This window comes from Lutjanus erythropterus, chromosome 6 (genome assembly GCF_056507025.1).
Source record: "Lutjanus erythropterus isolate fLutEry1 chromosome 6, fLutEry1.hap2, whole genome shotgun sequence".
NCBI lineage: Eukaryota > Metazoa > Chordata > Actinopteri > Lutjaniformes > Lutjanidae > Lutjanus > Lutjanus erythropterus.
In genome coordinates, this window is record NC_139322.1 from 12,433,805 (window position 1) to 12,451,502 (window position 17,698).

The window sequence follows — 17,698 nt, forward strand, 5'->3', positions numbered from 1 at the left end:
TTGCTGGTAGCAAGAAAGTCAGTGAATCTGAGAAATAAAATGCTATTTCCTGACTGTTTCACAACAAATATGTTTTAAGCACCAGTAAACACTCCCACACACACCCCACACCACTGCATAACCCTGTAGCTAATCACTGCAATCCCTGATTGTGTCTGAATACAGCGTAAGAGCACACTATATTCAGAATATTTTCACTACTATACCTGGCATTCAGACAGCATTTACTGACTGGAAATAATGTTATATAAGACAAATATTACTCTCTCTAAAGCCACCGGACTCCTTTAGCAAAATCAGTAATTTCATGTTGTTGTGTGACGCTGTTGAATCTGAACTAACCCTTAAACGCACCATAGTCTCACAATTATACAAAAAAAATAGCCTAACTGATAGTGGCAGCAGCAGGCCAGCATGTCCCATGTTCTGCGAGGTAAAATGACTGTTTTGGCCAAAGTAGAACATCAGTTTAGCCTGATTAGAAAACTATGCTTGACTTGTTTTTGAGCACATGATAACTGTATGTTCTTTGTCTCAATGTCAGGAGCACAATATACTCATAAAAGTTGTGTATTAAGCACTTTGGCAGTGACATGTATCCATCCAGAATACTCTCTGCTCTCTTTTCCATTCTCTGGTTGTTTATGCTGTCAATGGCTCCTCTCTGAAAAAGGGAGTGAAATGAGCAGCCTCAACAAGGCCTTGGGGAGCTGGAGAAAATCAGCGCTCGCACAACAGACCAAACAGTAGCACCACTTGGATGGTTATTCTCTCTGCTCTCTATGAACAGAGTCTGATGGCAAGAGTTACTTCCTTGACCCGGCTGGCTGCCCCATTGCTCTGTCTGACCATCTGCGTCGCAGCTCAGCCCAACCCAATCCGGTTCAGCTCCTTTTCCCATTCTCCTTTTCATGCGCTGACATTTTTATCCTCCTATTAAAACTTTTAAGGGCCCATTATCTAAGAGGAAGGAATGTTGCTTTAATAGTGTGGTGGCTCCATGCTTAGGCCCCTTCTTTTCAGTTCGTAACCAACCAACACTGGCTAGCTGCTTAATGTTCTCCAGCCAGCGTCGAGCAAAGAGGGGACCGTCTCCCCTCTGAGGCGTATGACAGCAGCTCAGCACGGACCATGAGCCCTCTTTTCACTGCCCCAAGCACTCAGAGCAGACTATAAACCCTTGGCATGCCTTCCACTACTTCAGCCCCTTTGTTTCAGATTCTCCACTACATGCTTCTCAGGTTTAAGAGAGCTTGCAGCGCAGTGGTGAGGAACTTGTGGCCTCCTTGGATCTTTTGTTCAAGGATCACAGGAGTCGGCATCCTAGCTGGAGCACCCATGTTAACTTTTCTTCTTTTGCGCAGTTCCTCATGTCATGTTAAAAGTCATAACCTGCTGCTGAAGGTTTACTGTTGTTTGTTTTATTTGTAGGCAGGTTTTAGCTCAGTAGGACAGTCATACAGAGCCTGAAGTGAGGTCTAACAGAATTGTTTTTTTTCATGATACAGATGTTTTACTTGTGCAAAAATATGTTTTCAGTAGATTTTTTGCAAGGTAGGAGCTGCTCTGAGAGGTCTGAGAAACAGCTTGTTCATTTGTTGCTCACAAGCCATGGAGTTTAAATTGCCAGCCACCGGCTTAGATAGTGATTTGAGCTCCAATCAATCTCTCCACACAGCTATCCATTTAGACTGACCTGCCCACAGGAGTTGCTATCATCAGTAAATCCTTATGTACCCTCACTTTTTTTTGTTGTTGTCCTGACCTGCTGGTTTTCAGAAAAGCAGCCATGTGTTGTGATGATGTGACCTGCACTTAATGCCATGTCCTGCAGGCACAGCTGCTGATCTCACATATTAAGTTGAAGTTCCCCTGACTCAATGACAGACACACAAATTGATTCTGCTTCAAGAGATTGGAAGATAATTTACTGTGGTCACTTAATCCCCAAGGATCATGCTGATGTTTCTTTAAAAATAAGAACTGGAAAAGTAAGCCATAGATATTTGGCATGCTCAACAAGGTCCTAGTTGGTCAGAAGCATATTGAGTATTGCTAAAGCAAGTCTTGTCTACAGGTTTATCTGCCCTCATCCTTTTCCTTAGACACCCTGATTCTCAGTTGACTTCTGAATTGAGCTAGAGACGGTTTAGAAAGAAGATGGTGCATTTTAGAGTAGGGTAGGTTCAGTCAGTCAGTGTGTAGGTGTATGTATGTACATTAGTATGTATGTCTAGTTGTATGCCTATATTCATTTGCATTTTGTTTGTGACTTTTATGCTTCTTAGAGGTCAGTCGTTGTTGCATTTTACTGACTGAGTTTAATTTATTAACTTTTACTTACTGGTGTACTGCTGATTGCATGTATACACCTCTTCAAATGATAATAAATATTTGATCACAAAAAAGAGTAATTTCCTGCATCTGTGTCATGCGGGTTTTGCCACTGCCCCGCCCCTTTAGGAGGAGCTGCAGGTCCTGAGTTTAGCCAAACCAATGGGAGAAGTGAACATAAGCACAGATTATGACTGATTCTTTTGTCTTCTAGCCACCAAAGGAAATATTGGACCCATTTTTCACAAGCCACATATCCTCAGAACATTCAGACACTAAAATGGTATTTTTCAGACCAACAAATTGGAAGAAAGTAAACTTTGTTCTACACTTGTCTCAGCAACACGCTCTCTTCAACACACTTTTGCAATATGTTGTACAACAATTTGCACTGTATCTGCTTTCATGCATCCACTTGACATTCACAACACTTTCAATACTTCTGATCCTGTCCACTTAGGAGACAGGAAGTGTATACTATATTATATCTTGGGCACAGCTTGTAATGTATCCTCTTGTAACACTATAGAGTATCTTTGATTGAGCTCAGTCAGAAAAAGGTTATGTTAGATGCTTCTGTGTACCAATCAAGATTTGCATTAGAAATCTATTGGCAGTTGATGAAGCAGATTAGCTGAATTTTCAGCTGTTGAACCTTGAATAAATAATAACTGAGGATGATTTTGTTGCTTTGATTGTTGCTTATTTAGTCATGGAAAAAAGAAAATACTTTGATATGAAGCCAAGTATTCAGGAGCTTTAATGATTAAATTATTATTTTAATAATAAACTAAATTTGGAAAGGTTTTTTGGCTACAGCTACATTGCATTATTAGTTAGATGTTAACTTAGAACTTATCTTAATGTAAGTGGAAACAACTAATAAACCTTGGCTCTATTCAAAGGAAACAAACTCCACCGACTAGCACCCTTTACAGCTGACTAATAAACATTACACCTAATCTGCACAAAAACAGACATGTGAAAACATTAACTTGTGGTTTTATTGCAAAGCTTTGAGTGGATTAAACAGACAATTCTTAATGCTAAGCTAAGTTAGCCAACTCCTCTTTGTAGCTCCATATTTAGTATATAGACTTAAGAGTGGTATCGATCTTCAAAGCCATATTATACCTTCCAAGAGTGCACATCGGTGAGGTAAATTTCGTCATCAAAGGGTGTATGCATAGGTGCAGATGTTTGCATATTTGCAAACTGTTGTCACTAAACAGATTTCTCGGTGGACTTGTCCACATGGCCCCGATCTTCTGTGTGTGTGTGTGGAATGTCTCCTCCAAGCAGATCCAGAAAGTCATGTAAACAGAAATTCTATGCATATCTGTTGTTTGCAGTTCTCTGTGTACACATTTGGGAGTTAAATCCAGGTTAAACTCTAAGCAAGAAAGCAGTTAGGTGTATTTCCCAAAATGTTGAACTCCCCCTTTAACATGACTATTGCACAGGACAAAAAAAGGGATTTATTGGCTTCTGGCAACAGCATCACCTCATAGTGTTGGCTACAGAGGTCATGACCTGTGCTGGGAGGATAAAGCTGTGGCTCCTTTGCAGTGGGAACACTCCCACTTGTTTTCTTGGTTAATTGCAGTGTTCCCCTTTTCTTTTCTTTTTTTTTTACCCACAAGTGCAGTAGTTTTGATGAGCTGTGTGAAAACCCAAATCCACTCTGGTCAGTCCCTCTGTGGCTATTTGAAAATCTAAGTCGTTGGACTCTATTTCCTGTCCAGTTCTCTGCCTATAAAGTGGTCTGTGATAGTTTTTATTAGTTACTTCATATAGAATTATGTTTTATGGGTCAGCAGATTGTTGTAGCTTATTCCTCTCTCTCACTTTCCCATCCACCTCCTTATGATAGGAATTTTTTTTTTTTCTGCTTCTCATCATTTACGTAGTAATGATAAAAACTGGAGGCCTTTGGCAGCCAGTTTTGGGGTAGTTGATCGCTGGACCTGGCCTGCAGAAAACAGCCATTGTGTCAACACTTTGGCTTTTATTGGTCCTCAGAGAGATGAAGGCCCAGGTTCTGGCCCCAGCCCGACATGTTATTGATGGATGGGTCTGTTGCATTCGGCTAGAGGGGCTGCATAAAAATAAAGGGGGAGTGAAGTGAGTTTTGGGATGCATAATACAACCTTAGTAAGTAATCTTTAGTCCTTTGGGGTTACTTAGTTGGAAATTCAATCTTCTGCTAAGTTCATAGATGTGTGTTTCTTGCTCTGGCCAAGAAAAGGGACCACTGAATTCCACATCCTACTTAAATATCCACATGACATCGCTGTGAAATCTGCAGCACTTTACAGCAGCTGCTCTGTTGATGCTCATTCATGGTCACTTCACTCGGTTCTGCCTGCCGTGCCTTTTTCTTTCTTTTTGTCTTCAGAGCTGAAGAGCTGGCCTCAGTGTTTGTTCAGCGCTGAGTCTTTGGGAGGGCTGTCACTGCAGTTAGCATCTGATAGCTCACCCTGTCTGCGAGAACGACAAGAGCTCAGGCAGGAAAGTCTGAGAGGATTGTATGACCTTGTGACACTTGTTGACAGACTTAAAGTGATGGAAAGTATTTAACCAGGAGGTCAGAATTGTCTGTCACACTCGCATCGTCAGCTACTTGAAGAAGAGAGAGACTCAAAATAGATCTTAGCTACGAGTGGAAATAAATAAAAGGGCAGGCTGAGTTCTTGGCAAAACGTGTGGAAAACAAAAGGGCATAGTTAAAGGATGTAATGTACATGAATAACTAATTAAGGTTAGAATTATGTAAAAAATCCTGTTTCTGTCTGGCTGAGATCGTTTTTTCCTTGCAGCCCTCGAGGCAGGAACATAGAAACTGTACGACAGCATGACGGTTGTCAGGACTAAAACATTTGGACTTTAGAGGAAGAGTGCACAAGGTTATATGAGCTTTACTAGGTGTTGACACTTACACACACGTATGCAAATGCTTTAAATTATAGCCCAAAAAAAAAAGTTGGCTAATTAAGAAAGTTAGACCTCCAAACACCCTTCAGTGCGACAGCAGATTTAATGAGACATTAATGGAGACGTCTTCTTGCTCACTGCCTCCCTGTTTGCCAGAAGAGAAGGAAAAAGTAGAGAGATCTGTTTGGTTTTTAATGAGCCAGAGGGCTGGGGTTTGTCACTGCATCTGTAGTGGTGGCAGGGTTTCACAACGAATAAGTCAAATATCGGCCTCATCCAGTAAAGGAAGTCGTATTATTACAGTGCAGAACAAAGCAGAGGGAGCACAGCATTCATTTGTGTAATAATTCATGACACGAGGGGTCTAAAGTTATGGGAAAGCAAAGGCGTCTGCTGTACCTCTTCATCAAGCATTTATACATCACACAGAAATTATGCATCTTTCTGTGCCGTTTTTAGTAAAGCTTTGAATTATGAAGGCCCCTTTTTTCAATTATATGTTTCTTTTTGTTTTCAGAAGTTTGTCACATTCTTACTGACATGCTTCAACCTTGATGACTCATGAAAACATGTATTGACGCCTGTATTTTGGTGTAATCCCTTTTGATCTCGGCCTCTGCAGTGAGAATTTAACCAAGGAGTTGAGTTTTTTGGGGTTTTTTTTCAGCGTGTTTCTCCTTTCTTGTCTTTATGGGGGATTACCTCAATTAAAATTACAGGTCTACGGGATCAGCTCCTGCCGGGAGTTTTATCCTTTCTGTTGGCAGCCTTCTTTTTATAGCCTGTGCAGAGTGAGCATGTTCCAACAAGTGCTCGGATCTTTGTAAAGGGGTATTGGGCATGTCAGTCACCAGCGGTAGGCATATATGTGACTGAGGGTCAGAATGCGTGTCAGGCATTTGAACATTTAGACTCCTCTTACCAGCTCTGTGATATCTAATTTAAAACCAAATTCCAAATTCTTTCTAAAAGTATTAGGAATTAGTTTTAATGCAAATTCAAAATATTTAAGATTTTGTGCACTTTCCTGATATTCCGTTTGAACTGGGCGCCCTTATGCTTGGATATTTATTAAGAGTCAGTTGTCCCACTAACATAGGTACAACTAAACCTCTCTGCTCTTGCTTATTCAGCCTCTTTGAGTCTGAGTCAACTCAGAAACAGAAATTGAGGCTGTTAGATCATTCCAGACCCTTTTGACAAAAACAGTAATTTTACCTTGCTAAACACTGGAGTTGCAGATCTACCATTGCCTCGGTATTCAGCAAGTTATGTTAGTTTCGATCTGAACTATGTTAAAACACCAAAGTCACTCAGTAACACAAGCAGACTAATTGATCGACACAGCAGTAGCACAGCAAATTCTGCTGTTTTTGTCAAAGGAGTCTGGTTGCTTTGGAGAAAGGGATATTTAGCTTACATTCCTGTGTTTTTTTGTGTCTAAAATGTGCTTGGGACTATTGAGGGACATCAATCAAAATGTGATCTGCTGCATCTACACAGTCTTCAGTTATTGTCTAAACAGCTAAATGATCTGTTTTTTGAACTAGGTTTCCTAATAGTTATGAATGTTTAATGTCACTCAAATTTTTGTGGATGCTTAATGAGTAACTCTACTTTGATGTCATATTTGCATTTTTACTATTTCAAGCCAAATTTCCAGAGGCCTTAAGAGATTAACTTTTCTCTCCTGGGCTTGTGTGTTTCCTTCACAGTTCAATCAGACGGTACAAAGGAGGGACCCACCTGCATGGACAAGAATCACGGCTGCGCACACATCTGTAGAGAAACGCAGAAGGGTGGCATCTCCTGTGAGTGTCGACCTGGATTCCAGCTCACCCGTAACATGAAGGACTGCAAATGTAAGTCATGTCAAACTCAAGCACAGTCGCCCCTCTGTGACACACACATACACAGGGAAACAGCAGAGGGAGGATTTATAGGCTCCTCATGAAAAGGTGATCGGGGTTGGAAACCTGCCGATGATGGATAATTGCACTCATTCCACAAATGCCTTCCAAAAGATCTGAAGTAGGCTACTGACATTTACGTTGCATTACCAAGCCGTGACTAATCTCCTGAGTAGTCCTCGTAAAGAAAAACATGTTTATCAAATAAGAAGCGATCATTTACACAACCAGGGCAAGCGTGGAGGTTACTCGAAGGGGACTGCTCTGATGGACAGCGCACACTTCCTGTTGCTGTGCAACGGAGATCATCCTGTCAGAGCTGGGGCCAGGGCTGATGGGGGATTTGTCTGTGTTTGGATAAGGATTGGAGAAGTGTTATTCTATAGTTTTTCTGTGACAGCCCAGGAAAAGGGCAAAAAGGCGCTGGGATGGTAGGGTGCAGACAGGATGGCGGTGGAAGCCTCTGCTCACTCGTGCTCTTTTTCACTCTGTCATCACAGGTGTGTTAAAAGTGCCAAGGTTAATGCTCCCTTCGCCCGCTAGCACATAAATGTATTTGCACTTAAAGATTTGCAAAGACGCACACATGAATGCATACCAGAAATCTTACTTCTCCCATCATTTATGTGTAACTGACATTATTCTTGTACTGTTTGTGTAAGAAATGTCATAAGTTATAAAAATGTGTTCACTTAAAGTTTCTGCAGAATTAATTAAATGCATTAAAATGAAAACTGTCTCCGTGGCTTGTAGGCTGACACTCTTATACAGAATGACTTACAGTAAGTGAGTTCAGCCTCTTGCTCAAGGCTGTTGAAGAGAGAAAATGTGAACTGTCTGTTCCTCTGTAGGTCCAACACAATTCTTTAGTAGCAAGCATAAAAACATGTAGTTCAGAAAGTAATGAAAGAATAAAGCTGTGATACTGATTAATGTAATTAACATAGATCCAACAGTTGAAGTAATGAATATGTAAATCAGTGCATGCCCTTCTTCATGACAGTTTGGATGTTTTGAAGTGGGGTTGTAAGAGGTACTTATCCAGAGTCAGTGTATTACCTACAGTAGATGGCAGTCGACTCAGTTTCAGTGTAAGAAGCTAAGCAATGTGCTACTGTGGACAGGGTCAGCAGCATAACGTATTTTAGCCACTTTAAAAAAAGCCCCTACTCAAAAAATCAGCAGAATACACTATATTTAGAATACTTTCACCGCTTTATCTTGCTGTCAGAAAGCCCTTTCTAGACCAAACCACAGTTACATAAGCCAAATATCACTTTCTCCAAACCAACCAGACTCCATTGGCAAAATCAGTCATTTTGCCTCACAGAACAGAGGAGTTGCTGGTCTGTCGCTCCCATGAATGGTTCGTTCTTTTGTGTTTTCTGTGACTTTAGTGTTATTTTGGATTCACTGAAGTCTCACAGTAACACGAACAAATTGACTGATCAAAGCAGTGGTAGGTCAGCAACTCCTGTGTTCTGTAGGTTGAAATGACTATTTTTGCCAAAGGAGTGTGGTGGCTTTGGAGAGAGTGATATTTCACTCATACAGTGGCAGTTTCCCATTGAAAAAGGCTGACAGCAATGTAAAGAAGTGAAGACCCTCTAAATATAGTGTACACTTAAATTAATATAGGTTTTTAGGTGGCTGAAATACATTTTGTTGCTGACACTGTCCACAGCAGTACATTGCTTAGCTGTGTATTGTAGTACTCCTACTGCTTCCCCAAACTGGGGGCATGCTGGCCATCATCTCCTGTAGTCAATACACTGTCTATGGATAAGTACCTCATAGAGCCCCACTTCAAAAATAATCTGAACTGCCCCTTTAATCTAAGCCTAGTTGTACACACAGAAGTTGAAAAATGTCTGGAGGTCCCTTTGGTTTGCAGTGCTCTAATCACGTTGAAATAAGGAACAGTTTTTAGTCTAAACAGTCATTTATCTAACAACAAGCTGACACTGATGTGCATCTACAGTAAAGTGAGACATTTTTCAAGCCATTTTACACATTCCCACAGTGTTAAAATGTTAAGACTGAGTTCTGACTGTGTTAATTCTTCCATTTTGAGAAACTCTGCAACAGGAAGCTTTACATACACTACAATATGTCTCTTTAAAGCCCTCTGAAGGAGGACTGAATGCAGTCTGAATTGATTATAGAGCATATGGCCCTGAGGAAGAGTCTGTATTATCCTGTTAGTGTCCTGAACTGGGGACCATTGTTGCATGCCATACCCTCCTCTCTATCCTCATTTCACCTTTTTCATAGAAGGCATAAAATGTCCCAAAAACTTTTTTACAAGAATGTGTTTTATCCTGCATGCACAGTTTATGTTAACTATGTGCTCTTTGATAGTGACGTGTAACTACGGTAACGGGGGTTGCCAGCACATCTGTGAGGAGACGGACCACGGCCCCAAGTGCTCATGCCACATGAAGTTTGTCCTGCACAGCGATGGAAAGACTTGTGTAGGTGAGTCATCTCACCCCCGATACAGCTACCAAAGGCAAGAAATAATGGCTTTTGAGCAAGAAAATGATTAACTCAGCATCCAATTTCTACCAGCAAATTTAATTAACATTTGAAAATTAGGTTTGCAGTGATAAAATGCAAGTTGAAATACAGACGTTGTTACAGTAGCTGTACATCTGAGCCCTCTCTCTTGATCTGTGACATACAAGGACAAAAGGCTACCACCCACTGTGCTTTCTCTCCTCCTTCTGCTGCTGCTCCAGTAACCTCTGAGTCCCTGCATCTGCTTTGACTTCTTCCTTCTCCTCCTCCTCCTCCTCCTCCTCTTCTCCTTCGTCCTTTTCACTGGACATTGTGCAACAGCTCTCCCTGTTCCTCTCTGTCTCTCTCAGCCATGCAGTCAGATACACACCTTCTATTAGCCCTTGGGTCAATTCCTCTGCTGCTTCACATTGGGGATTAACTCACACACCTGACCTAACCTTCCACTGGCATTTATCAGTGTTTGCCTCAGTTGACTTAAGTTGAGTAAAAATCATTCAGCCACTCGAGCATATTGAACCATTCTGAAGGGCAGCTTCCTATCAGATGAGACCTGCAGGTGCAGCAGAGCCACTGGTCTCATGCAGTTTGTGTTTAACCATGCAGAATTGCACATTTCATTGATGATCATAGAACAATAAAGTTGGTAATGCGTAAATGTGCGACTGACCATTACGGCTGACAGGTCTTCATTTTATCCGCCTGTGTAACCAAAGCGTCAGTAATAGTTTCTGTATACAGTATGAACACTGTTAAACCAATTTAGTGTGTGCTTTGCAGTTTTGGTAACCTGGGCTTGTAATTGAAGCTTCAGTGAGTTCAATAGGACATATTTCCATTGTCAGGAAGACAAACATAGTAATAGAATAAAGAGCAGACTGGTGAGGTGGTTGCTTGGTTTCAGTGGCTGTTAAGTTTGAGAGCTCGGTTTGGGTAGCGGCTGATTAGCTCAGTGTTTCTGGATCCCCTTTATTACCACAGCCCTGATGAGAGCCAGACCCATGTCAAGGTCTGGTCAGCCAACCTGTCATTATTGCCATACCCTGCTAGGCCAGGGGGACGCCACAAAGTTGACCGCAACCAAATTATACGTCTTAGTCTGTCTTGTTCCCAAGGCAGAGCAAATGCACATTTGGTGTGCCAGATTAGGAAGCAGTCAGCCAGTTAAAATCTTTGATTTCCCCCTCAGAGTCTGGGGTTACAGAGGTGGAGGGAGGGCCGCCCTGCGGTCGACACGGGGGCGCTCCATCTCCCAGACACTCTATTAGTTAATAAAACCTCAATAAAACAAACAATCTGCCAAATGAACCACTGACGGGAGAATGACTGACAAGAACGCTGGAAGACCTTCAGGAAGGCACCACTACTGTGCACTAAGACCATAACTGTGTAGGGTTTCCACCATAAGCAAATATTCAAAAGCAACGCATGATGAAACTTCTCCTGTTTTTTTTATGTAGCACTTTAACAGCTGTGGAAATGTGCACTGATATAACAGGTCGGTGTGCCAGGTTATAACTGCCCTTATAAATGATTTATAAATGGTGTATAACTAATTAGGTTGTAAAGACTTTATAAATCATAAACTGTTACAACTCATTAGATAAAAAGGACAACAGTGACCTATTGCCTACCTAATAGTGAGCCCACATTTATCCTATACAGTTAAAGGAGTGACATGCAACAACTGGGGGTTCAAAAACGAGTTCTGCAGTCCAAATACCTAATTGGAACCATAGAATGTAGACTAAATCCTAATTAATATACAATCTATAGGTGAAGTGAGCTGTCAAGCTCAGGCAGGCTGGAGAAACACTGCAGGAGCACAAGATGAGCACAACATCATAAACTGACAATAACAAACATCTGCGAGTCCTCCACTGTCGATCAGCTGATTATAACTGTTGAAAAGTTAAGTCTGTTGTTCTGAAAACAAAAGTCCATTCCTCTGAAAAACACAGAAAGCATCATAAACATCTACTCCTTCTAAAAGATTAAAACAGACGCTAATTCCTTTTGTGAACATTCAGCATGAATTTAAACTACTTAACATGAAATAGGCAAACTAAAATTGAATTTTTAAAGCAGAACACCTGGGCTGTAGTGTTGTTGTCAGATCAGTGAGGATTTCAACTTAACATGTTTTCATTAATTTATAATGGCATGTCAATTGTCATTTTATGATTTGTTGCGATAAGTATATTACAGATTTTTCCTTTAAGCCTCAGATCTCACTGCTTACTTAGCTTACGTGGTCTTCTTCATCATACCTGTCAGCTTCGCCTGATATTTGTTAATAAGTTAATTATCAAATTACCAGATTTATGCACTAAGGCATATCACAAATTTTAACATGACTTAAGTCACTGATAAATGGTGATGTGTGTTACACTTAAAGCTCGCACAGTATGGCAATTCTAAATAATAGTGGCTCATTAGTGAGATTAAAATAGCAAGCCCACATTAATGTGTGAAAACTACACTGCTATAACTTGTTTATAATTGTTATTATTATTTATGATTTATAAAGTGTTTACAACTTAATTGTCAGCCTAATTATAAATAATTTATAAGGGTAGTCTTATTGTAAAGTGCTACCATAACTTGTTTCAGGCTGCAACAGCTACCTCTGCTTTGAGGAAAGAAATTTCTTTTTTCTTTTTAACAAATAGTTCATCTTAGAACCATTAACCTCTATTCTAATTCTGAATTATGTTTCATGTGGCTTTAAATGTCACAAAGGAGATAAAAATGACTTGTTGTATTTTTACGCACTATCTGCATGGCACGTAGTGATAATTACTTCTCAACCAACGCATTCCGAAATAGTTAATGATGTATAGAGTGTAGAGGGTATCCATAGCAACCACACGAACTGAAAATACACTCCTGTTTAGCCTCACTGTTGATTTGAAAACATTTATGATATATTGAGTCTCTGCATACTTCATCCACAAGGAACATGGCACATGATTAGAAAACAGCTTTTGTCTTGTCAGTGGCTTTGTCATTAGTCTGGTGGGCTCCTTCAGTATGCTGTAGCTTCACTGTTCAATCCATCTTGTGGGGTGTTTTCACATGCATTCTGCTGCATTTTCATTCATTTTGTGGTGTCTGTCCTCACCCTGGCTCAGTCATGCATTTTGTAATAATACACCACATGCTGCTCTGTTTGAAAGTGTTGGTTCTTTATCCTTCCTATCTCACCTCTGTTGATACCTCACATACATATAAGATGAATTTTAGCGTCAGCAGGACTTTTATGGATCACACACACAGGCTCTTCTCCCTCACATTCATTCACACAAGCACACAAACACTCATAAAGATATTTGTTCAATCGCCCGCTCAAACTTTAACGGGACAGTTAACCCTAACCCCAAAATCAGCAATACATATTTTTCCTTTTACCATCCGGATTGTTTTGGTGTGAGTTGTCAAGTTTTGGAGATATCGACCATAATGATGTCTGCGCTCTCCTGAATGGAATGGAACTACAATGTAGGTGGCACTCAGCTTGTGTGCTCAAAGAGCCAAAAAATACATTTGAAAAACTCAGCAGCAATGTCTCTGTCCAAAAATTCTGATCTGGTTATTTATTTTTCACTAGAAACATCTGGTGGACCAAATAGAATCTTATGGTGGGCTAACTTTGGCACACATGCCCCACTTTCATCAGCCATGGTATAAAATCTAATCTGGGAGTTATTTTCTCCATTGGTTGATTAATTGTTTGGTTAATCAAATGTCAGATTGGGTTTCTGTAAATAATATTATAACCAGTACGGTCTAAACCTTTGCATGAAAAGTGCTCTGAGATCACTTCTGTTATTATTTGGCACAGATAAAATTGACTTGACTTGTTTTGTTTGACTAACTGGTAAAACTCCAAAGATATTCACATCACAAATAGAAGTTGCAGTATTCAACTTTTAGAAGCTGGAACTAGAATTTTTTAAAACTTTTACTTGGCTTAAAACTATTAATAGATTTTTGTCAACACATTTTCTGCCAGGACCACAACAGTGTGAGATTTTCACCGTACAATAACAGTCTGAAAATATCATGGTTTCAAGTTAACTGTATACTACACAACTATTACTATCAGGGTTTTTTTCTTGCTTTTTCCGGTCGTCCAAATGAAATCTTATGGCAGCCCTGCTAATGCAGTTTCATGTAGGAACTATTTTCTTTTGACTGAACTACACCTGCCAACCGTGTTACCTTGTAGAATTAAGCATGCATCTGCTCATGGACGAGAGGTTACAGCTCAGTCGAGGAGGAAGCCATTAACGTTTACCTCCTGTGCTGTCATGAGGACAAGCATCTCGTCCATGAGTAGATACACACTTCTGTGCTGTGATACGGTCGGCGTTCACTAGGGAAAAAAATGTTCCTACATCAAACTGCTCCAAACAAGATGTGGATTATCTTGAGTCTTTCTGGAAAGAGACATTGTTGTGTTAATGTTATTTTTTAGCCTTTGAGCACCACAATCCAAATACCATCTAGTTCAATTATGTTCAAGAGGAGGCAGACATCTCTACGATCGACATCTCCAAAACTTTGCAGCACACCCCAAAACAATCTAGATGGATAAATAGCACTACAAAAGCTCCACAGGTAAGAGGAAAAATATGCATTTTTTTGATTTTGCATCGGAATGTCCCTTTAAAGTCAGATTAACGACTGAAGCAGTCCTAACGAAATTAGGTTTATGTGTGCATAAACTCTCTGTATCAAGTAAGTTCAGTATCAGAAAGGAGCAGCCATCATGTGGAAGCATTCATGCTGTTAGCACAGCAAATCATAAACATTCACAAATAGCAGGCAGATGCAGACATGCTCAGGAGTTCAATCAACTGAAGAGTTGGCCACACTATGCCAGACACACACACACACACACACACACACACACACAGAGAGAGAGAGAGAGAGAGAGAGAGAGAGAGAGAGAGAGTAAGGGATGCATTTTATAATACAAACAAAAAGCTATACAAACAACCACACAAACATACAGTGCATATCCAGCATGCATGCATCACATGCCTGTAAACACATGTAGTCTACATGCATATGCCCATAACATAAACATACTGTGCTCTCATTTCGGGTGGTCTGTGCATTCATGCTGCTGTGTTCAGATGTATCTCACCGTGTTCTGTCTGAATGCTGCATGTTGGGACTGGGACATGTTGGTCGACCTGTGACAGTTGATGTAAACTGTGCATGCTTTGTGGTGTTGACCTGTTACTGTCAGAGATGAGCATCTGCTTCCTTATCTGGCACCTCAAAAGAGCTCCGGACCTGTGGATGACCAATTCAGAGACCACATGCTTTAATTACAGAAATTGGAAGTAATTTTAACCTGAAATAATGTTTTTTAAAAGATAACTGAATAGTGAAGGGATAAACGTGATTGTTCCTCCTTCAATTTAAAAAAGACCCTCAAAGGCCTTGTACCTTTTTCCATTTTGTCAATGTGCTTAAAGGCCCAATCCGTCACCCCAGCTGTGTCATGGGTGAGTGTACCTGGTCCGCATACTAAATGTGTGCCATGTAGTTTAGTGTAAAGCGAAGTATATACTCAGTGGACTGTAGAAATAGGAATCACTTCACAAATTTGGCCTATAGAACTTGTTGAAATTAAAGCCAATTAAAAGTTAGAATTTGACATAAATTATAGTTAAAAACAAAAATGGACTAATGAATTCTGAAATTGTTTTTTAGTGCCAGCACATAAATTGTACAGCTGGACCACTGACAGTGCTTAGAGACTTGACACAACAGCCTAAAAACATTAATTCTGAAATTATCTGACCATAAAAGACACCATAAAGTGTAGACGTGAATCTGGCTGTCCCTGTCCTCCAGCTTGCAGCACTAACCACCACTCGCTCTGTCTGTCAAGGCTCGCAGCGCTCATACTAACTAGCAAAATCCTCATTTCACACACAAACAAACAACAAAACTGCACTTTGTCTGGAATATATTTGCATGACTGCATGTTGCGAGGTAACACTTTTGCCTTGAGATGTCACCCTTTTCATTTTAGATGAAGACCTGCCGTCATCAGTTTGTTGTTAGGTTTTGAAAAATAATCACTGGTGTTTGTTCAGTTGTTACCAGTAAGAGGCTGTCTTTTTTTTTTTTTTTTTGCAACCACATAATGTCATTATCTCATGTCATTATCGCCTCCTGCGGGCATCCATGGACATCCTCTTATTCCTAGCCCGAGTGAATTATGGGTGTAACTTCCAGTTATTCCTTTCACTGAGCTGGTGTCTGCAAGAGTCAGCTTTTTTTTTCTTGCAGCTTTTTGGGAAATAAATAATGTGGGATCACAATCTTTCACACCATAAACAGGTTCATGTGGTAATACCTCAGCTTCTACTTCCAAGGGAGGATCCAGCTGGAAGGAGTGGCCTTTAAAAAATCTGTAGCAAGCTAAGTCAGCTGAGTGTTGGCTAAAATGTTACAGAGTTCTGGGACAAGTCATGCTGTTCGCGACTGCACCAACAGTCAAGCCAAACTAAATTTGTGGTTTAAACAACACTGTGTCAAACAGAAACCAAAAATGAAAAGAGATTAGTGCTGTCAATAATGATACAGTTCATCATCAAACAAAAGAAGACAAATTCAAAATTGACTTGTCTGTTACTACCACGTCTGCTTCTGAATCCACAAGGGTACAGAGGAGTGTAAGGGTCGTGCATAAGGGGAAAAACTGAGAGGATTAAGAATTCTTCTGATTTTGCATTAAAAGAATAGTCAAAACTTCAACAATAAATTTGAAATGGTATTTCAACTTTATTCTCAACATTTCAACTTTATTTTAAAATTAAAAAGAGATAATAAAAAAAATTCTCCTGATCATTTTGATCTTATACCTGCCACTAATACCAAAAGTTCAGTTTTAAATTTATTCCTCACATTTCAACTCTATTCTCAATGTTTCATCTTTATTCTCAACATATCGACTTCATTCTCGATATTTCGACTTTATTCTTATTCTTATTTTTTCTACTCGACCCTATTCTTCCCTATTTTTCTATTATTGTTGACTTAATTCTCAACATTTCAACTTTATTCCATATATTTCAACTATGTTATCATTTTGATATGTCAACTTTATTTTAGAAATCTTCTCCTCTCATTTGTTTCCTTCATGAGTACTGATAAGCCCCAGAGCTTTTCAGATTGATCATTGGTTCACCGACAACAGAATCAATAAAGAATCAAATAAATATCTTAGTGAAAATGATCAGGTCACTTCTTCAGGTTGTTCTTCCATCCCTTGAAAGTAAAAGTTAAAGGTATGATCACATCATGCCATTTTAGGTGTGACAAGTTGTGCTCCCATCATTTATTTCCCAAAAAAGAAAAGATGCGTGGAAGTCACGCCCATAATTCACAAAATGTTATCATGGCGCTGTAGGAATAAGGTGGATACACAGAATACCACATTGGATTAGTTCTTGTCACATGCTCATGATTTACATATAACACGCAAATGCTGCGTGGTTCAAGTGTACAGAGAACTAAAGTGGTGTTTTTACAATGTGTGCGTGTGTGTGGGTGTGCGCGTGCATGCAGGGGAGAGGAGTATCCCGTCCAGCGCAGCCCCACTGCTGTTCCCCAATGGTAAATATGTGTTCCTCTGACTCCTCTCTCTGGGGGTCTGTGGGTGTGGGGAGCAGAGGAAGCTAACCTAGCAGACTCTGATCAGGCCCTTCCCCTCCCCTCCCCACAGGGGCATCATCCTTCTGACCCTTGACCTCTGACACCCCCCCACCCTCCTTTTCCTTCTGTGAATGCCCTCTCAATAACAACCACTGCCCATGTCGAACCACACCTTTTTAAAACACAGCTGCAAACAGGGAGCCAACAGCACGAGCGTTAAATAAAGAGGTAGAGATTTACTGTATGTAATGATTGGCAAATAGAAAGATTGTTCCTGTCAATATCATCTCCCTACTTGCAGCCAGTTTGACAGGGGA

General features: G+C 40.3%; 1 protein-coding gene across 1 annotated transcript in view; it reads left to right on the top strand.

Moving 5' to 3' along the window:
- The window catches only part of scube3 (signal peptide, CUB domain, EGF-like 3), a 106,838-nt gene that overhangs the window by 56,788 nt on the left and 32,352 nt on the right, over positions 1–17,698 (top strand). Inside the window, exons 5-7 of the mRNA XM_084720681.1 lie at positions 6,984–7,130; positions 9,540–9,656; positions 17,295–17,342. Of these exons, the coding sequence (XP_084576807.1) occupies positions 6,984–7,130; positions 9,540–9,656; positions 17,295–17,342 (312 nt within the window). The remainder of the gene's footprint in view (positions 1–6,983; positions 7,131–9,539; positions 9,657–17,294; positions 17,343–17,698) is intronic.